Here is a 22,107-nt window from a genome sequence, read left to right on the forward strand (position 1 = left end):
GGGCAGCAAATATCACTTTGACGTTAAGGATGGACAGTTATTGTACTGGTTAATGTACTGATTTCATTACTCTATTAAGATTTTTTTCTTTTAAGATTTTATTTATTCATGAGAGACACAGAGAGAAAAAGAGAGAGAGAGGCAGAGACATAGGCAGAGGGAGAAGCAGACCCCATGCAGGGAGCCTGATGTGGGACTCGATCCCAGGACTCTAGGATTACACTCTGGGCTGAAGGCAGGCGCTAAACCGCTGAGCCACCCAGGCGTCCCTGTTAAGATTTTGTAAAGCTGTTTGGCAGCTCATTCTTTCAGTCATTGAAGAGCTTCAGAAAATGGAAGAAGTAGTCCAGACTTTGTCAAAACCATAGGGTTTTTGAGTGGGAAAGTGAATGTAGTAAGGCCTTTCATTATACTTCCCAGCAAGGTCATTCTCCAAAAGGATCACACTTCTTAAAGTGGCGGGGAAGAGGAGAGACAACGTTCCATGATGCAGCTTGTGACCTTCTGGGCCTTCGGTGTCCTAGGTTGGGCACTTCTGTCTGGCAGGACTTCTCAGTCCATACCTGGGCCCCAGGGTTGGGGAGGACCACCCTTGACCTCAGGCCTGGCAAAGGATCTCAGCATCAGTGTTGAGTCCCTCAGGGAGTCAGCTGGCCAGTGAAATTTAGAAGCAGAGGGAGGGCTGTTGTCTCCCTTCCGTCTGGCTATTAAGAGAGTTTCTCCTGCATTTGGCATGAAAGCCTGTGATGTGGTTTTGTGCCAGTGAAGAAGGGACCAAAATGAAATAACAAAAGTCAGTCGTGCTGTAGAAACTCACCTTGTAGGGAACAGTGGCCTGGAGGCAGAATGCGGGAGGAGACATCAAACCGATGCACTGAGACCCTGAGTCCAGGTTGTGGTGGCTGAAAGTACAATGGGGAAACCCAGTTGTTCCCAAATTCGTCCATACACTAGAATCCTTCGGAGAACTTCCAGAATGACCGCAGCCCTGCGGCTCCTCCCCAGTGATTATGGCTAAATTGCTCCAGTATGCAGCCAGGACTTTGAAAGTGTTGAAATCTCCCCAGATAATTCTAATATGCAGACCAGTTTGGGAACCGCTGATGTGGCCCCTTGCTCCTTAAAGTGTGGTTTGTGGACCAGCGGCAGCAGCTTTCACTGGGAGGTCTGTAGAACTATGGCCTATCAGGCTCATCCCAGGCTTGAGACCAGAACCTTCATATTAGTTAGATCCAGGCTGATCTTTATGCTAATTAGAGTGTCTGATTCATTTGAGCAACGCTGCCTCCAAACACACACAGACCAGGCCAAATCCCTCTACTAAACTACAAACTCAAGGCACAGTCTTATTCTAATTCCTGGCACTGACTGCATTTGTAATTCTACAGTTGTAGGAGCTCTTTGAAAAATAAGTGTCAGGGCCCCAAACTATCAGGGAAAGGGTTCTCGGCATCACTGATTGTGCAGTGGTTTAATTAAAATGGAGATTGCGGGTCCAAATCTAAGCACCAGCACTTTAATTTGACCTCTTTGAATAGTTCTTAATTAGGGAGACCAACTCATCATGGTTGGTCATCATGGTTTGTCCAGAGCTTTCCCGGTTTCAGCACTAAATCAGCCTGACATTTGGGCTCTGATTCAGTCTCAGGCAAACCAAGACAGTCCGTTTCCCTTCACTTACTTCACACACAGCCTGGGGATTCCAACAAAGATCAGGGGGGTTCTCAGACTTCACTTGTGCATCCACATCACCTGAAGGACTAGAACAGCAAATGGCAGGGCCCCCACACTGAGTATTTATCTGTGTTAGTGAGTCTGGGGTAAGAACTAAGGATTTGCACTACTCACCAGTTCGGAGGTACCTCTCAGGGACTACACTTTGAGAACCACCACAAGACCCCCTACCTGAGGAGGTATAGTATTTGGCTGAGCTCAGGCATAGCCCAGTGACTAGAGAACCATAAAGCCTAGTACTGGTTGCAGCTGTGACTAATTGTTTTTATTATGGAAAAAAGATGGGACTTCCTGAGCTGGTCCCTAAAGAGTGGGTGGAGTTGAAGCTCTCTGAGGTTTACATGAATGTGAGCAAAAACCCCAGTGTATATTTAGGAGAAGTGCAGGAGGCTCAGGTGATTGGAAAGAGAATCTGCATAGAAGTAGTAAAGGATATGGAAATAGAAACAGATAAATTTGGACCACATCATGGGAGCCTGGTGACATCTAACACTCAAAAACGTTTATCCCTTTGAAAGTAGCTCAATACAACTTCAAAATGAGATGGGTGCTAGTATCCTTGATATAAACAAACTATTAAGAGTTGGGAATAAACCCAGATATGACTTGCTTCTTGGTTATGATGGTTTTGTTCTTTTTTAAAGCGTTAAGAGTTTCTAGAAGACAGTTCTCAACATCTTGTCTCCCAAGCCACTGTGTATCCAGTCATCTGGAGGCCTGGGGTTGGAGTGGGAGCTCCAGCTCCCTGGTCTGGTACTAAGTGTACGTGACCACTTGCCCTTCACTTGGGCTTCTAGTGAGGGAAGCCAATGTCCTGGTGCTTTTCTCCCACAGGCATTGCTTGTGGTTCTGATTCACTTTCTCCTCTGGCTACTGCCTCTTCAGCTACCCCTGAGGCTTGTCCATTGCCTTGAACATCTGTACTTTAGTTTATTCAGCAGAACAGAGTTGGATGGTAGAAATATTAGGACCAAGGTGATCATGGCCTTGTACTGCTGCCCCCAACCCTAACCTGAACCTCCCACTCCTATAGACACACTGTCCCGTCTGTTTGAGCCCAACTGGCCTAATGCCCAGAGTCAAGGCTAGACTTGTAGGAGGCAGTCTGAGGTCTGGAGACTCCCAGTGTGGTAGGAAATCATAGGATCTGGATTCCAAAGACATGAGTGTGAATTATGTCCTGAGCATTAGCAAATCCCATCAGTTCTATGAGCTTGTTTTTTTTTTTTTATTCATGAGCCAAATGCAGAGTGTCTACATCCTAAAGTTGTTGTGAAAACCAAGTGAGATAAGGAATGTAAATACACTTTGTAAACTGTCAAGTGCTATACCCTCGATGGAAAGCACCATAGCAGATGAGATGAGAGCACAACTCTGAAGTAAGACCCACCTGGTTTCACTTCCTGGCTCCATCACTTACTAGCTATTGGATCCTGAAAAAGAGGCTTAACCTCTCTGGGCCTGCCTCCTCATCTGAAAATGAAGTCACTAAAAGTACCTCTCTCCCACAGGGTCATCAACCATAAATCTTATGGAATGCTTGGCATATGCACGGCACATAAAATGTACTCAATAAATGTTAGCTACAGTCAGAATCATTAAGAAAGCTATAACATTTTTGCTTAAAGGCCAGTATAGATGAGGGTAGAGTTAGGAGACCCCCCCCCACACACACACACACCTTCCCCATAGGAGCGCCAGTCTAGACCATTCAGAATAGACAAGTTGCTTCTCCTCTGTCTGTCATGCATCCTTTGTTGATTGGAAATAATGATGCTACTTCACAGGTTGTCATAGGTGTTCTGAAAGAGAATGCTTAAGTAAGTAAAATCACTCCACAGATTGTCAAACTGTTAACATTTTGGAGTTGTTGCTAGCAGTAGAGTAGTTTCTGGCAGCATTGTTTTCTGTTTATGACGGCAGTTCTTTTCCAAACCTTCTCATAAATTTCACCTCATTCCACCCTTAACTACTTCCACTCCACCTTCTCTCCTTGGTGAGGAGGAAAGGGTTTGTTTTCAAGTAATAAAGCATGTTGGCTAATAATCTTTAATAACACATATGCTTATAGAGCTTACCTGTAGAGGCAGAGTGATTGGATTGGAATAGAATTTAGTGGCAATATTCAGAACACCCTAGCTCAGAAAGCAAACCCATAGATGATCAGGAGGGCATGTAATGGTGTGAAGATATAATTTTCAAAAATGTAAGATCGTGACTCTTATGCAAATATAAAATAAAACTTAGCAAAAGGTTTATCTAATTCATTAGTTAATGAAGTAAGATATTTAGACCAGTTCAAAAATTATTTTAGGGGCTGGGTATTTATAGGCAATTTAATGTTAGGACAAGATTTATGGGTTAGGTACATAACTAGCTAATGTCCAACAGGACAAGAAACCATAACCTTCATCTGTTTCAAAAAGACAAAAACTCCCTATATTTGTATGTTTACCAGACAAAAATCTGGTAACATGTAGCCTCACCAAGTCTTGGAGTAAAGCAAAGTAAATTTGCCTAGATAATCCTTGCAGGGGGTGCAGAGCAGGGGCCAATGTCATTGCCACCATATGATACTGAGAGGACATGCCACCCACTTTTCTGCCTTACACTCGAGTTTTGGATAATTTTTTTAACAATGGTAAATATTTTACACTAAGAACAACCTTTTAATCTGACTTGCTGCTTACAACAGCCTGTGGAGGCAAAAAAGGGGCAGGGAAAACCCATTTTGCAGAAGAGGAAACCAAGTTACATATGGGAGAACTCTCACGGTCTAATCTCAAGTCCCACATTCATTCCTAAACTCCAAATGGCATCTCTCTTTTCCCTTCATCTCTGTCCTACCTTGTTCTTGGTGACATTTCCCCCCATTAGACTTCCCCTGGGGGTTCACCTGGAAGAAATGCTCAAAGTGGGAAGGAGGCCTGTTGCCCCTGGCCCACGTGTCCCCAGGGTTCCTGGCCTGAGCTGAGTCCTTTTAAGTCCCTGACACAATTCAGTTCCACAATATCCCACTCTCCTGAGCCAAAGAAAATTGTCAAAACATGTTATCTCCCCTCAGGAAAAATGATAGAATAGATGTTACATTCCAGGAACCCATTTTTTAAAGTGATGACTCCTTTTAAGCTCTTCTGTTTTCAGCTACTGTGAGCCACTGTGAGCAGCCACTGCACCATCTTTCTTTTGAGACGGTGTCCACATCAGAGAAACCTACTGTTTATAAACCAGAATATCTTGTTTGAAGCACTGTTTCTGGTTGATGTTTTCCTCTCCTTAATAAACAGGATCATCATTTTCTGTGTCCGACATAGCTGGGTCTGTCTGGCTCCTGGATGAATGACATGCAGGGGACAAATGGCTATTTATTGTGTTAAGCAGTCGGCCAGGAAACTGGCTGCAAGTGTGGCCTGATGGCCCAAATCTGCTTCTTCCTTGCAAGGCCATTTATTTTTCTCTCCCACGGACTTCTATCGCCATGGAAACTGTCCCACTAGCAGGATGGAGACTAAGGCCAACTCTCTGCTTCCTGCACTTAGTCAGAGAGGCAACACGTATACACATGAAGCAAAGGAGACAGTAAGAAAGTATATGAGGTGTGGAGTTAGAAAGTAGTTCCTCTAAAATTCCTCAGAATTCTCAAGCTGGAGAATGAATTTTTTTTTTTTTTGAATGTCTGAGTCAGGGCCTCCCAGACCATTTACACAAGGTGTGCTGACAAGAAGAGTAGACACTCCGTGCCTAATACATGCATGCTAAGCCCTATCACTGCGGCAACCCATTTAAGCCTCACGGTAGCTCCACGAGACAGGTTGGCTCTTATTATCCCCACAACCCAGAGGGAGAAACGGAGACTCTGCAAGTCTAGTCACTTGCCCAAGTCCAGCAGAAGAAAGGAACAAATTTAGGACTAATATCCAGGCCTTCTGACCCCAAAGCCTGGACCTCCTCACTTGAAATAGCTGCCTATTCTCTACCTCTTTTCTTCTTCTTCTTTTTTTAAGAGTTTATTTATTTATTCACGAGAGATACAGAGAGAGAAGCAGGCTCCCCTCAGGGGCCCCGATACAGAACTTGATCCCCGGGCCAGGATCATGCCCTGAGCCAAAGGCAGATGCTCAACCATTGAGCCACCCCGGCGTCCCTCCACCTCTCTTCTTGCTCTTCACATAGGCTGGCCCCTGAGAGGCTCTGAAAGCCACTTCACATCCCGTGTCCACCATTTTTTTTGATCATGTAATCCTTCCCACTCCCAGCCATCAACAACCACTTTGCGACATCTCACAGAACAAGGATTCTGTGGAACAGGATTCCAGCAACCTCAGTCCAGGCCAGTTTTCTCATCTTACAGAGGAGCAACTTAGGCCGGGGGAGGAAATGAGTTGCCTCTAGCTGCACAGCTAATAAATGTCAGAGCTGGCACCATGGAGCCAGCCCCCTGCCCCACAGGCCTGTGCTCTGCTGTGCTGTGCTGCCTTACATCACTATTTCTAGCCAAACCCTGAGCCAGCAGTTCAGCTCTCCGGCCAAGCATCAGGACTAATCCCCTTATAGGATGACTGCTAAATCAGACACTTGTTAGAAGAACAGCGATGCTCGCATGCAGGGTGCTTTGGCCTTTATGAAACGCTTCCACACAGCTCTTCTGTTTCCAGGCTTTGCTCCCTCTAGGTCCTTCTGAAATGATCCAACAATGAAGCCTTATTCATAAGTTGTATACCTTCCAAAATAACTGTTGAATCGCTCAAACATTAAGTGTGAAAGGATCACTGTGCTTCAACTAGTAGAATCCAAGGTGACAAGAGGCAGAAGCAGAACAAGAGGTGGAAGCTTGCGAGGTTTCATATGCCAGGGTTCTAGAGAACAGAGTTCTACCTGTGAATGAAGGCTCCCCAGCTTAGGATTATGAGTTTTGACGGGGGGCATCCTCTCGTTTTTCATTTTTAACAAGAACCTAGCACTGACCAGGCACAAATGTGAACATGCTCTCTTTCAAATATGTGCAGCATGGCGCTTACTCTCCAGAGCTGCGAATGTGTGTTTGAACAGTGAAGCCCGGGAGGACATGGTATAAACAGCAGCTGTCGAGTGGGAGATGGGAGCTAGAGTCATTGTGGGAAGATCTGAGGTACAGAAGAGAAATATTGTGAGGAATAAGTGTGTCTTTTCATGTACTTCTTTGGATTCTAACAGTAGCGATGAGGATGGTCTCACAAGTTCCACTGCTGGTTTTTTCCCCATTTAAAGGCAAAGGGAGTAAAGGAGTAATGCTCAGATTGCAACATCCCACCCATCATGCCCTTCTGCATCTTTTTCCTGTGCACATTTTCTCCCTTCTAGAAATCCCTTCTCTGTTTCTGTCTGCTCTTCTTGTATAACCCCATCCAGAGTCACCTCCTCTAGGAAGCCTCCCTGGACTTCCCATACGGGTTTCTTCACCCCTTCCTCTGTGCACCTACAGTCTGTGTGCAAAATTACATCAGCTCCCATTTTTTTAGTACCCAGTGTGAATAAGCACTTTACATATATCATCTTCATACCCATTTGACAAGGAGACTGAAGCCCGGTTAGTCCAAGGCCAGTATGGCTATTAAGTCATGAAGCTGGGTTTGGAATCCTGGTCTCCCAGGCTCCAAAGTCCATGCCTTTCTGCTACATAATGGGCAGTTTCCTTTGCCTCAAACTTACCCTTTCAGGAGCAAGTGATAAGAACGTGTTTCTCGCTCGGTCTCCCCCTTGTCTGTGAGTACATCTAGGGTACACCCAAGTCCTATGATGTATCCCTATGCTAAATAAATAGCTAAATGAATCAATAGTCTGTTCAATGAGGAGCTTATGCCTTGTTCTTGATAAAACCATAATACATGTACGTAACTGGAGCAAGTCATCCCCGCCCCCATTGGAGAAATAGGTAAGTTTCTTAGCCAGCAGATCCACTGGCTCTCCAATTTTAATGTAATATGAATCTCCTGGAATTTTGTTGAACTGCAGATTCTGAATCAGAAGGGCTGGGGTAGGACCTGAGGGGCTGTGTTTCTGGCAAGCTTCCTGTGATGCTGCTGATTTGAGAGCCATCCGGGCATTTGGGTCTCAACACAGCAGCGGCAGCAGCTGGTGACAAAGAGTAAAACCTGTCCCATGTGTTGTTCTCCTTTCAGAGGACAACCAGTCTTGAAATGCTCCTGATTTTCCATGTTTTAGCAAAATATTTGTTATGCTTTGAGCTGTAAACATTTGGCAGCATGAACATTTGTGTCTGCCTATAGCTTTGGTTTAATCCCACCCTATCAATAAATCACACATAAATGAGGGAGAGGAGTCACTCACTGGAAGATTCCATTCCAGGGACAAGTGGACCAGGGGAGCTGGTGAATGTGGAGGAAGGAGCAGATGATCCCTCGCAGCAGGGGGTTTCCAAGGGAACCCTATGGGCTTGCTGGCAACAGCTCTGAAAGACCCCGCCTCGGTCCATTTTTATTGGGAAGGGCCCCACCCTTCCACATTTGCCTGCTCTATGGCTACTTTCCCAGCTGGTCTTCTCCATTCTTGGTAAACAGTAACTGATGGCTTATTCATCTTGAGCCCTTTGAACCCCACACAATCCCTTTGCTGGCATGCCAAGTCTTTTAGAGGTCAAGCATCCCCGGTCCAAGACATTTGGAAGGAAAACACCCTCTTTTCTGTCTTCTTTTCCAGATGTCCCTGGGCCAGCAGCAGTCAGCAAGAGGTGTGCCTTGTTTGAAATGCAAGGGGACGTGTTCAGGCTTTGAGCCACATCCATGGAGGTAACAGAGTTTGTCAGGAGAGGCTATGCCTGTCTTCATTTCTTGGCTGTCCTTTCTGGGAACCCCTAGTCATTCTTCTCTGCTGCGACTGCTTACAATGCATGCGTTTCAGGGAGGACTGGCTCCAGAGTGAATGTACTCCTGCATAGCCCAATTCAGAAATGACTGAGAAGTCCTTGGGAGCCAAGATGAGAAAGGAGTTTAGTGCTTCACTCACCATTTCAAGGTGGAGGCCTCCAAGCTCAGCCCACCAAAGACCATACTGGGAAGATGTGGGTACCTCTTAATTGGTGCCTGGTCCTCTCCAGATTGCTCTATCCTGGGGTTTGGTGCATGTGCTTGATCCCCCTGTACTATGTTGTTGCCCCTTTTGTGACCTCAGAGGACCCCAGGCCAGAAATAAAAGTCACTGTGTCCCTAGTACTTTAAAACCAGGCTGCAGTATACTCATACCTACAAAGGAGGGTCATAAGATACAGCTAGACTTGGATCTGCAGAGTTTTTCTTGTTTTTCATTGAGGACTCTGAAAGCCAGAAGTAGGGCTGCCATACTGCACAGCTCCCAGGCACTGTTCCCATCAGCATCTATGTGGGTATCGCCCACTGGATTTGTGCAGGGCACAGCCTGTGTGACTATCCCAGCAGCCCTGGGAGAGACAGCCTAACCTCTGTAGGGCAAGAGAGCAAAGAGGGAGTTTTTATCTCCCCTGCCAGAGGGTTTCCTTGGACATTCAGTGGGGGAGCACAATTTGGGAGGTAATTGTCTCAGAGTTGTTGACTTCCATAGTGAGATGGCAATTGCAAAAACATTTGTTGAGCTGAACCAAGTCTTTTACATTTAAACGTTGAAGTAACCTTGAGCAGTAGGGAAAAGTTTCTCCATTTTTCAAGTCAGGAAACCAAGAGGGGGTAGCAGGGAAACATCCAATACATGGCAGGATTCAAACTTGGGTCTTCTTGAACCCCACACCATGTTCTCAAACACTCACCAGTCCTGTGTTTGTTCAAAGCACGAGATTATTCCTTGACTCTGTTCCCTGACAGTCCTCAACCTCACAGGAGCTCATGTGGTCTTCTGGATGTAAGGGACCTTCAAGGTCGTCCAAACCCCACTCCATCCCCCGCACAAATTCCTCCCACAGCGAACACACTCCCCTTTGGGGGAACACCCCACGCATCTATTCTGGCCATTTGAGCCCTTTCTGGTCTTGAGGAGAGTCAGCTTCCCTACCATTTCACCCCCTGGTCCTGAATCTGCCATCAGGGTGTCACAGAACAATGCTGACTGCTCATCAGCTCTCCAAAGACAGCTGGGATACCTCCTTTTAGACTCTTTAAGGCAGGGGATAATGTTCCCCAAAAACACCCACTGACTCAGTTCAATGTTTCCCCCTCTAAAGGATCAGTCCTTTGCTGCCTGTTGTCTGACATCTGAAAAGGGTCATTTAACATATTTTGTCTGGTTTTCTAGCTGTTTATGGCAGGAGGGCAATTCTGAGCCTGTAACCAGGAGTTGGTTACCAATTGGGGCTGTAACCAGGAGTCTCAGCATTGTTTTAATCTCTACATTCCCCCACCATTCTGCAAAGGACTTGAACATCAAGTGAATTGATCCTTGAGAAGTGCAGATTGTAGCCTCGGGTCCCACATACCAAGTGTTGTCTTAGTTTGAATAACTTTAATGGAGACCTGAATTCAAGCCACATTGGAACAGTGAGGTCCCAGAATGGGAAACCACGTGAAACCATTTTTATGCTCCAGTTCTCATACTTTTAGTAGTTTGAAAGATATTTGAATAACCAAAGTGACAGCCAGCCTGGTTTAATGAGCAAGTCCCTCGACTGATAATCACAGGACAAGTTAACCTCCTCACTCTGCTTGAAACAAACACTTCCCTTCTGTAAGCCTCGCCTTTCCCTTCTGAAAAATGGGGATGCTAGAGCCAATATGCTCTAGGCTCCACTCTGGCTTTGCAATCCATAGTTTGAGGCAAGCTATCTGTCATCAAATTAATGATTGACACAGCAGAATTAGAATGATATTAGTATTAGTGGCACAGATGGTAGAATTACTTCGAAGGGTACAGAGTGAAGGCAAGAGCAGACGTTCATGAAACAGCAAATCATGAAAACAGAAGGGGAGGCTCCCCTAGCAGCCTGCAGCCTCCTGCTTCCCAGATGGACATGCCAGGTTCCCTGGCCTTCTGAGCCAACCTCAAGGTGCTGAACTGCTCCTCAGGGCAGAGGGAAACACATGTCCAGGACTCCAGGCTTTTCAGAGAGAGCCCAACAGAAAGTCTCTTCCTTGCATGCAGAGATTCTTTTATATATATAATCATAATCCTAATAGCTTTAATTTTTTTTTAATGCTCACTGGCTTCAGTAAATAGAGAAAAACCCTGCTTTGAGGGAAGGAGGGGACATAGTATGAAAAAACTGAGATAATAGTATGAAAAATGGCTCTTGAGATTACAAAATTTTACATTCTTCAGGGGTCATTCTTTGGATCACCCTGGTGTCCTCATTATGGCACCCCTTGTGATGAGGTCCTGTCTCCATGCCAGCTTAGGCTGCTGCCCCAGGAATTACATGTTAACTCTGCATCTTCTCCCAGGGGCAGTGGATCTTCACTGATCTGAGTGAGCCTAGCCCTCAGAGCTAGGCTTCCTCTGCTTTCTGAGAGACAATCTAGAGAAAGTCAACCAGAGCTGCTTAAATTTCTGAAAGGAACCAACTAGGGACTCTGGCACTTTGATGTGCATCCAAATCACCTCTGAACAGGATTGCAAGTATCCCTGTCCAGATCCCACTCCAGACCCATGGAATCTGACTTGCTGGGGTCAAGGTAGGGCATCTCCAAGTTTACCAAGCTCCCCAGGTGATTTAGGTGTGCAGCAAAGTTTGAAACTCGTCAAATAGACCAAGGGTCAGCTAACGTCCTGTAAACAGTCTCTTCATAAACATTTTAGGTTTCACAGGCCATTTGGTCCTTAACACAACTAGTTAACGTGGCCCTTGTAGCATGAAAGCATCCATAGACAATATGTAAATGAATTAATGTGCGTATGTTCCCATAAATCTCTATTTCAGGAGTGAAATTCAAATTTCATATCATTTTCTTGTGTCATAAGATAGTAAGCTTTTGAATTTTTTTCAACCCTATAACAATGTAGAAACTATTCTTGCTTCACAGGTTGTGCAGAAATAGGTGATGGGTGAGATTCTGCTAATGGAATGTAGTTTGCCAACTCCTCATACCCACTAGCCCTCTCGCTGTCAGATGATAAACTTGACCATGGGCCTGTGTTGGGCTAGTGTTCAGGATGGGATAAGAGTCCAAGGCTTTGCCTTTTCCTCCATTGCTGGTAGCCTAGGAAGAATAAATAGCTGTTTTAATACTATTGAGGATCTTTCTGGGTTGTGTCTGTGTCCCCTTCAGTCTGAGTGCCCGGAAAGAGTAGAGTAGGGCTAGGAAGGTGTCTTCCTCATCCATGGAATCCCAGCAACAGTGCCTTGCAACATGACAATATGAATAAAAGGAGAAATAACACTGACACAATTTCAAAGAATATCTCATATCCGTCAACATTTTCCATTTTGAAGTGTTTTGCATTTGCCACATCTCTAATAGCATCCTGAGAGTCTTATTTAACAAAAAAAGCAAATGGCAGCTCCTCCACCCAGCTCCATGCATGGTAGGCAATGGGGCTCAGAGGATCTGATGGGACACCAGGCTTTCCCTCACTTCCTTCCTCTTCCTCCTACCACTTCCTCCTCTGCCGTTGTCACTCCCCACATGTAAACCAGTGGTGCTCTCCCCTATGTTGGAGAAACCGTCTCCTTCATGCCTGGCTCATAAAAAGGAGAGGAAAGGGAATGTTTATTATTAATAAAATGCCCCAATTCTATAAAATAAGCAACCCCTTCTTATGAGGACCAGAAGAAAAAACTGCTTATTTTTGCCCCACATCATCTTTAGGGTCATATTCTGTTTTGGAGTACCGGCATTATCCTTGAGCTCATCGATTTTACCATTTCTCAAATTGTAACCCACTGAATGTGAAACTGGACTACAAGATTCTTGCATTAAAAACAAGAATCAGCCTTGCACTGCAGAAATGTAACCTGCTGTGTCCCACACTTACCACACTGAGCCTCTTTCCATGTGCCACAAACATACATACTGGGGGAACTGGTCCACATCAACAGAGCCACCCCAGAGCATATGAAACCCTCCTATGGCCCAGCCTTACAGTTACAGTTCTGTTGATTTTCTCTCCCTCCCCGATCCCAACTGTGCACTCCTGGAAGGTTGCAGTGGGGCCTCCCTCCCTTTATATTAGACAGGGGTTTCTCAACCTCAGCACTGTTGACATTTTGGACAGGCTAATTCTTTTGTGTGGAGGGGGGGCTATCCTATATATTATGGGATGTTTAGCAGCACCCCTGGCCTCTACCCCACAGAAGCCAGTAGCTACCCCATTGTGACAACCAAAAATGTCTTCAGACATTGCCACATGCCTCCTCGGGGTTGGAACTGACCTGCGTTTAGAACTACTGGTGAAGAAAAGGAGGATTCCTTCAGGCATCCCTGGCTGTGAAGCACTCGTGCTTCTGCCCTGACCTCTCTCTTGCTCGGGCCTGCCTCATCCGTGTCGCAGGGCTTGACGTTGCTCACTTCACTTATTAACAAGTTTTTAAATCTCATGCGTGAGAGCAGCCACGATACAGCACGCCTCAGGTGTCAGGCCAGAAAGGGAGGGAAGTGGTTTTCCTCTATACCTTGAACCCTCTGGATTTCAAAACCTCAACAGCATGGGCACGAAGCAGCCAGATGCTGTAGTCTGTAATTGTCAGAGAGAAACATCAGGCTTTCGAGTGAATTTGACGCTTCCCCCAGGATGCTTTTTTCCTTCTCTCGGCCTCGCAGCAGAGCCTTGCCAGCAAACATCAATCTCTCCAGCCTAAGGGGTTTCCTGAGCTCATTCCCTTCCCCCTGGGTCCTATCCACCCATTTTTCGAAGAAAATTTCCAGCTGTGTTCTAACTTCAGTTTGAGTGCTAAAGAGTGAAAGTTGTTGAAGCTCCAAGGCTCATGAATCTTGGGAGACCATTTCAAGATTTCCTTAAAAAGGCAGGGGTCAGCAAACTTTTTTTTTTTTACAAAGGACCAGATCATGGATACTTTAGGCTCTGTGGGCTACATGGTCTCTGTTGCAGTTATTCGAGTCTGCCTGTTTAGCCCAAATGCATCCACAGACAATATGTAAATGAATTGAGCATGGCTATGTTCCAATAAAACTTTATTTACAAAACCAGGTTGTGGGTTCAGCCCACAGATCATAAAGACTCCTGCTTTCAAGCATCTCTAATGAATGAACCAACCTTTGCTGTCATAATCACTGTGAGTAAAAATGTGTTGTTCTTTTTACCACCAAAAGTCATATCCCACATTCCCCATAGACCGACTGATGGACAGTCACCTAAACTCAGTTCCCAACTCCTAAACTCAGTTCCCAATGCCAAGGCCTTTTGGTCTCAGGTTGCCATTCATCTGCTGCAAACCTTTCCAAGTTACTAAAGTTAAACCTTGAACTTGCTTTCAAAAAGGCAGATGCTACCAGCAGGAGACTCTGCTCCTCTTCTCTGGAGGTTGATCTCATTTGTCCCAATTAACCTCCCACCCCAGGAAAATATGCAAGTCATGCAAATGCAGCCATGAGGATCACTGCTTGAGCTCTGAGCTGGAAGACGATCGGAAAATTGGCCGCTTGCTGATGGACTCCAAGTATTCCACCCTCACAGCCCGGGTGAAAGGTGGGGACGGCATCCGGATTTACAAGAGGAATCGGATGATCATGACCAATCCCATTGCCACTGGGAAAGATCCCACCTTTGACACCATCACCTATGAGTGGGCCCCCCCTGGAGTCACCCAGAAACTGGTAAGACAGCATCCTCCAACCAAGGGGTTGTTCTCCTATCCATGTAAATGTTAGCTATGCCTGAATTTCAAAGACAAGGTAGGAAGAAGGCGAGATGATAGAAATGATAGGAATAGATATGATTCTAAGCCCATTCCTGCCTCACTATGTGATCTTGAAGTGAAAACTGTCTAGCCCTTGGTTTTCCTCATCCAGGAAATGGATAAAAGTGTTTCTGAGAATTATAAAGGGCCCTTCCAGCTCTGGTACAGGGTCATTCATGGTTCCCTTTGGGCTCCCCATTTCTGAACAAAGGATGGTTTGTGATTCCAGACTCTCAGAGTGCTTGTCTTCATGTGTGAGATGTTCATTTTTCCTCAGAGTGGCCGGGATATGCCCGTTGCAGGCCTGTGGTGGAGCACAGAAACAGTCCCCTCTTTTCTCTAACCACTGAGACCTCTTGGGCTTGAAGGGAGAACTGAACTAGCTTTACACAACCCTGGGGAAGAAGCACCCAGAGAAGGACAAGGTCCAGAAAGAGAAATGACTTGCACAAAGTCACATCCTGGCTGCCCTCTACAAAAACCCATAACAAGTCCCCATGCACAGGCCTCACCCCAGACCATTAAATCAGAAGCTCTAGATTACAGGATCAGAATCAACAGATACGGGTATTTGACTCCTTAGGTAATGCCGCACGCAGTCACCTTCAAGACCCAGGGGACCAGACCAGTGTCCCTCAAATTTCAACAACCTTATACATTATCTGGACAGCTTGCAGAAATACATCTAGTGAGCTTGGGGCTGGTCTGAGACTCCACACTCCTAACATGCTCCCAGGTGATGCTGATTCTGCTGGCCCCCAGATCATACCTGCAATAGCAAAGGCCAAGGTGATTTCTACAAGTTAATGAGAGTAAAAAGGTCCTATGATTTTAGGGATGCAAGCCTGGCATTTAATTAAATGTCTTCTGGGAAAAAAAGGAGAGGCTTCAGAGTCCTGCATGGTCATATCCCCACCACAGGCTCCCCAACAGCTGTGACCCCTTACTCATTACCTTACAGTGCCCTGACCTTCCTCTTCCCTGCTCTTGAATGCTCTAGGCTTTTGCCCTCCTCAGGGACTTTGCACTTGCTGTTCCCTCTACTTGAAATGTCCTTTTCCTGCTCTTTGCATGGCTAGGTCTTTCTGACAGATCCAAGGCAGGCCTTCCCTAACCACCCAGTCTACAGCAGATGCCACCTATCCTCCAGCTACATTTTTTTTTAAGATTTTATTTATTTACTCATGAGAGACACAGAGAGAGAGAGGCAGAGACACAGGCAGAGGGAGAAGCAGGCTCCATGCAGGGAGCCCAACATGGGACTCGATCCCAAGTCTCCAGGATCATGCCCTGGACTGAAGGCAGCGCTAAATCACTGAGCCACCCAGGCTGCCCTCATTTTTTTTTTTCTCTCAGTTCTCCAGTGTTTCTTAGAAGCTTTGATTGCAAGCTATGGTTGTCTTATGTATGTCTTTGCTTAGTTATCATCTCTCTCACTGGAGTGAAGCAAGGCCCCAAAAGGGCAGATGCCATGCCTATCCTGTGCCCCATCCTATCCAACACCTTGCACCATGCAGGGCACATAGTAGGCTTGATGAGTATTTGTGCTACGTCACCCTCCTGGCCAGTGACATTCCACATGTGGTCTATGGACCAACACTGTGCCATAAAAATCCTGTGACTGGCCTACAACGAGAGGTACAGAAATTGAGAATAAATGTTGGGGAGATTTAGTAGCAATTGACATCCATGCCTGTGATCAGAGAACTCCTCTCACTGAACAGAATTCCACTATGCTCAGACTCATGTGGGAATCTCATGTGGCATGAGCTACATTCTCATCTCATGCAGCGAGCCCACAAATCATTCTGCAATAGATGGAAAAATCAAACAAAAAAACCTTCACCATAGAGAGTCTGAGCAGCACAGCTCTAAGCTATAGCTTAAGTGAGGGAAAGATGGGGAAATCCCTTCTAGATCAAGTGGAGACTGGCAAAGTTACTTTTTTAAAAGCTTTACTTTTTAAGAAAAACATTTTAAAAGAATAGGTCAGCATTTGTGAGCTCAGCCACCATGTGAAGTAGGAATTATTTTACGGGTAGGGAAACACAGCGTGGTCAGTTGGCCTTTACCAGTTGCAGGGGCTAGACAGGGGCAGATCCGGGCCAGAGGGTGGCATCCAACAACAGCAGTACCAGGACATGCTGGGTGGCTCCAAACGCAGGTCTGCCTCCAGCGCCCAGGTCTGGGTAAGCCATCACCCAGGTCTACAACATGTCAGTGGAAAGTAAAGCAGGCGGCTTGTAAAAGAGCTGGCTGTGGACGTCAGGAACTGGCTGGTGAAAACCCCAAATGCTTTGGCCCCAGACTAATCAGAGGAAGGCATCGTCAGGCTATGATTAATGCTGGCTCGTAAAACCACATGGTATAAAGGCCCCTCTGTCTGCCCTGCATCTGGCCTGCCTGAGCAAGTTGCTCTGAGATTGGACAGTTGTCCCTTCCCATTCACCCTCCTGATGTTTGTTTAATTACCAAGTGATCAGGACTGATTATATTTTGGAAATGGGACTGAATCTTCCTGTCATCCTTCCCAACCAGAATGAAAAACGGAGAAATTCTTAAGCCTTTAAGGCTAGTAACAATAAACCTAATGGCTAATATTTACTGAGCATTTACCTGGCCCTATGCTAAGAGCTGTACTTGCATGGTCTCATCTAGAAAATTTTAACTGTTAAGGATATATACTATTACCATACTTATTCACAGAGGAGGCAACTGAGGTTGAGAGAAGTGACACAGCTAGCTAAATGTCCCATCACTGGCTTAAATGGCAGAGCCATCCCTTGGACTCAGGCCTCCCTGACTCCAAAGCTTAGGCTCTTGGCTACCAAGCCAGGCCAGGAGAACCAGACATATAGGAAGAGAGGCAGGATAAAAGCAGGTACCTTGGATTAGCACTTTTAAGGAAGGCTCCTAAGAATTGGGAGGAACTTGGGCAGATCTTTAAAGGCTATCCAGGATCTGGGGGGAGGCAAGGAGGAAAAGATGAAGGGAACCAGCATCCATTGAACATTCTGTAGATGACAGATAAAAAGATAGATCATCAACACCTTACCACTCCCTATATGCATCGTAACCCCATTTTACAGGGGAAAGTCTTTGAGGAGCCTACGCAGGTGTGGCACTCATACCTCATCCTCTACTCTCATGCCTAAGGCAAACATGGCTGGTCAATCAGGGCACTGTCTCTCGTAGTGCCTTCATTGGCCTCAGAATCCTCGACACAACACTCCAAGTGGCCACTGTTGACTAGGATTGACATGTAACACGAAGCCCATTTACCATCCTTGCCTGACAGCTAGAGAAGCAGAAAGAACAGGCAGGATCGGGTCTTCCATGTGTGTCCTACTGCCCAACCCTTAGAATAAAGTACCTTTTCCACTTTTCTCTCTGCCCTTTGATTCCTCTCCTGATGAAGCCCGATTCTGGGAACCACTTCACCCAAGATGTCCCAGCCAGACAGCAAAACACCAAATGACTCAGAAAGGTCCTCATGAAAACCTTGAAACCTAAACCAACCTTTCCTAACTGCTCCAAGAAAAGGTCTCTTGCTAAAGGTTTTGGAAACATGACCTTAATCAGCTTCCTGGAGAGATTCCTGAGAGATTCTGTTACAAGCTCTGAGAGGCGCAGGCAGCTGACTCTGACCCAAACCTCTGTCCCCATCATCTCCTTCCCAAGCCCATGCCAAACCAACAGTAGTTGTCTGAATGGTGTATCGAGATGGACTCTGATACCCTCTCCTGGGTCAGTGAACAGCATCTGCCGCAGGTGTGTGTGACTAGGATTCTCGGGCCAGCCAGGCAAGGCATGCCATCACAGAACACATGCCAGTGGCAGCAGGATGCTATGGTACCCAGCTGGGTCTTTGAGCTGCCACAGGAACACTAGGTTCCTGGGAAGGAACACTCACTGTCTCCAGGGCCCTGGCCAGGAATCCTTGAGCTCTGTGGGCTATAGACACCTGTAGCCAGGACAGAGCCATGAAAGGACATTTAATGTAGGGATCAACAAGCAGGTGGCTGACACTTGCAGAAGGCCACTGCTGCGGGACTTCTACCACAGTGTTTATTTGTAAAGCTAAGCAGGAAGGGATACCTCCTCTTACAGACCAGAGTCATAGCCATATCCAGAGACTGGAGAATCATGGCACAAGGCAGTGTTTACACAGCCTCTTCACTCTGACAAAGACCAAAGGAAACCTCCCTAGAGATTGAAGGAAATTTTTTTCTCTTTGCAAATCATTCATCTCCTAAAGAAGTAGTACACACATGCATGAGACCCAAGCTCTGCTGAGTACAAAATCCCACAGATGCATTGTGGGAGCTTCAGGAGGTTCCTTTTCCATGCCTCAGTTTCTTGAGGGGTAATATTAGTTCCTTACTCCTAGAGGTTCTGTGAGAATTAAATGGGTTAGCTTGTGTCAGGTACCTAGAAGGGCGCCCAGATCATAGGAAGCACCATACCATGTAGGTGTTAGCTACTCCTACCATGCCTTCGACCACTCATCCTGCAGGAGTCGGTAGCCTTCCTAGGAGAAGAAATTGTGCTCCCATGAACTCAATCAGCCATGCAACTAGATCTGCTTCAGCACTTGGAATGAGTGAGATGTTGGCCATCTGAGTGCCCATTCTGGCACAGTGAGCATCGCTCTTGTTTCTACTTCTCCAAAATCCTTCCATAGATCCTGGGAGCAGGGCAGTCCCCACACACGAAATAAGAATGACTGGGGTAGTTATTTGTCCCCCACACTGTCCCTAACCCACATCCCCAGGGCCCTGTGCCCTGCCCCCAGCCTGTAGGCTGCTGGTCCACTGCTTTCCCTGTCCTCTGATGGTCACATCCTGTCCCACCACCACCCCCTATCTCCAGACAGGCCCCAATCCTCAGATGTCCTGCTTCACAAACACCCAGGAGGACCTACTAGAGCACTCACTTCTAGGCCCTTTACAGACTCCTAAATCACAGTCCAGGATGGGCCCAGGAAGGTTTTTCACAAGGCCATCAAGTGATTCTTATGCACCCCAAAGTTTGAGACTAGATTCTTAAGACCTACTTGCTTGGCATGTTTGTGCTGGAAGCTACCTGCAGTTTTATACTGAGCCAGGGAAAAACAGCACCCCATTTTCCCAAGACAGAGTCAGGACTCAGCCCTTCCCAAACATGTAGTCAGCTGTGTGGCTCCCTGGCACTTTCATCTGTTGGGGTTCAGCATCTTGGCCTCTTTGGCCAACCCGAATCCATGTGCTCCTTGAGCCACTTTCCTGAGCTGTAGACTCGGGTCAGTGCTACTGCTTCTCTCTCATAATAATGGTAAGGACTGAGTAAGGGCACCACAGACTTCTCACAGTGGTCAGGACCCTGAAGATCATGCAGTCTACCTCGAACTTTGTAGATGATGAAACAGGTCCACGGGCACTGGGTACTTTTTCAGTCTTACACAGAGAACAGCAGCAGGGCAAGAGCTAGAAACTCAAATTTCCTGGTACCCCAGAATTCTGTCCACGCCCCACCCCAGGCCATCTCCTGTGTCTGGCGAAAGCACCTAGAAAAGTATTGGGGACTGTGTGGATGAAGGGATAGTAAGAGGGTGTGCCGTGAGCCCACAGAGCCAGGAGGCAGCTCAGCCAGGTGATCCAGGATCTAGGACAGAGCCTCCTAGGGACCATCCACAGCCACCTCTCACTTCATGAGTCCCACAGGAACCCGGGTCACCTGTGTCTCCCTTCTCTAAAATTGGTCTTATCCAGAATTCATTTATTATGAAACTCAGCAAACCAGGCTCTGGACTCATATACTCCTCCCTTACCCCTGCTCCTTATAACATCAGGCAACCAATATGGTTGTTCATTATGAATTATTGTATGACTTTCCATGTTGAGTAACACAATTCAATTCCAAAATAAGTCCAGCCCCAAGCAATGTGATATGGGGCAGGCAAGTTCCAGGGGGGTATAAATGGCAACGGCCACCCGGGCAGTAGGAATCACGCAACCTGGTGGGGGTGTCAGGGTCATAGGCAGGGACAGGCATGGAAGTGGAGAATAGTTGTCAAGGATAAACAGTTCTCCTTTCACACTTTCTCATGCTCTGTGGCTTTGACCTTTATCTTCCCCAATTGTCCCCATCCCTGGTACCCACCCAAGTATAAGGTTACTGTTCATTTAAAAAAAAAAGCCAAAATTGGACAGTTATCTATGGACATATTACTATTCATGTGGTTACCAGTCATAATTGGTGTGGAAATGTTATGACCTTGATGCCTTATCAATTCATTCTATTAGAAGGTGCCTTGGCCTGTTTTTAAATTAATAAACGATGAAATACCTTATGCCTATCATTTTTCATCTAAGAAAAGCAATTTTAAACTAGATTGACTCTTTTGTTTTTAATTAGGAACATTGCCATTAGGTGAATGAAGTAAAAATGTTTGGTGTTGAAGGAAACCAAACCTGTATTGCAAAGCCAACAAATCTAAAATGAACACTGACTTCAGGTACACATTCTCATCCAGAATGTGAATCTGTGACAATGTAGAGGAGAGTGAAACTTATTTAGGTCTCTCTTGGGTGTTGCCAAATTCACAGCATTCCTGCCTTGACTGTCCTCGGTTCTGCAGAAAACCTGAAGAAGCTGGAAGCTGTTCACCAATTCCACATGTCTGCTTGGGTACCTGAGAATCACAGTAGCTTTATCTCCTCCTCACCAGGGTCTGCAGTACATGGAGCTCATCCCAAAAGAGAAGCAGCCAGTGACAGGCACCGAGGGTGCCTATTACCGCCGACGCCAGCTCATGCACCAGCTCCCCATCTACGACCAGGACCCTTCTCGCTGCCGTGGACTTCTGGAGAATGAGTTGAAAGTGATGGAAGAATTTGTCAAGCAATATAAGAGCGAGGCACTGGGCGTGGGAGAGGTGGCCCTCCCAGGGCAGGGTGGTTTGCCCAAGGAGGAGGGGAAGCAGCAGGAGAAGCCAGAGGTCACAGAGACCACCGCCCCAACCACCAACGGCAGCATCGGTGACCCATCCAAAGAATATGTAAGTCTCTCCCATGCCTTCTGGTGTGGCTTGCAGGGTCAGGGGGCCAGCTCCAGGCTTTTTCCTGTTGGTCATGCATTCTTTCATACATTCAGACCGCCAGCAGCTATTTGGTGCTCCTTTACTCTGTGCCTGGCACTATCCTGCAGAAAATAACATAAGATCACTGTGCTTGAGAGGCTGATCATCCAGGGCAGGTCCAGACTACCAAACTGTCACAGCTTAGAGAAAGGGCATCTAACCTTGGTTGGGGTGAGTGTAGGCTTGGAGGAGGACCTGAGGCCCATCCTGGCCTGGGAAGATTAACCAGGACACATCCAGATCTTCAGGCTTTGCAGGGAAGACCTGTACCACCTTAAAGAGATAAGCAGGTAAAAAAAAAAAAAAAAAAAAAAAAACACCTGAGTTCCAGAGAGTGCTGCGGAGCCAGAGGCCTGAACTGAGTCCCATGTGATTGAAAGCACTGTATGCTGGTGGTGTGGGGACACGAGGCTGGCAAGGTCAGGAGGGGCACGCTTCCTGA

The 22,107-nt window shown here is 46.5% G+C and overlaps 1 protein-coding gene across 1 annotated transcript in view; it reads left to right on the plus strand.

The window, feature by feature from the left end:
• The window catches only part of LMCD1 (LIM and cysteine rich domains 1), a 58,246-nt gene that overhangs the window by 20,828 nt on the left and 15,311 nt on the right, over positions 1-22,107 (plus strand). The window contains exons 2-4 of the mRNA XM_041762602.1: positions 8,431-8,519; positions 14,207-14,462; positions 21,255-21,584. Of these exons, the coding sequence (XP_041618536.1) occupies positions 8,431-8,519; positions 14,207-14,462; positions 21,255-21,584 (675 nt within the window). The remainder of the gene's footprint in view (positions 1-8,430; positions 8,520-14,206; positions 14,463-21,254; positions 21,585-22,107) is intronic.

Source organism: Vulpes lagopus, chromosome 7 (assembly GCF_018345385.1).
Source record: "Vulpes lagopus strain Blue_001 chromosome 7, ASM1834538v1, whole genome shotgun sequence".
Lineage (NCBI taxonomy): Eukaryota > Metazoa > Chordata > Mammalia > Carnivora > Canidae > Vulpes > Vulpes lagopus.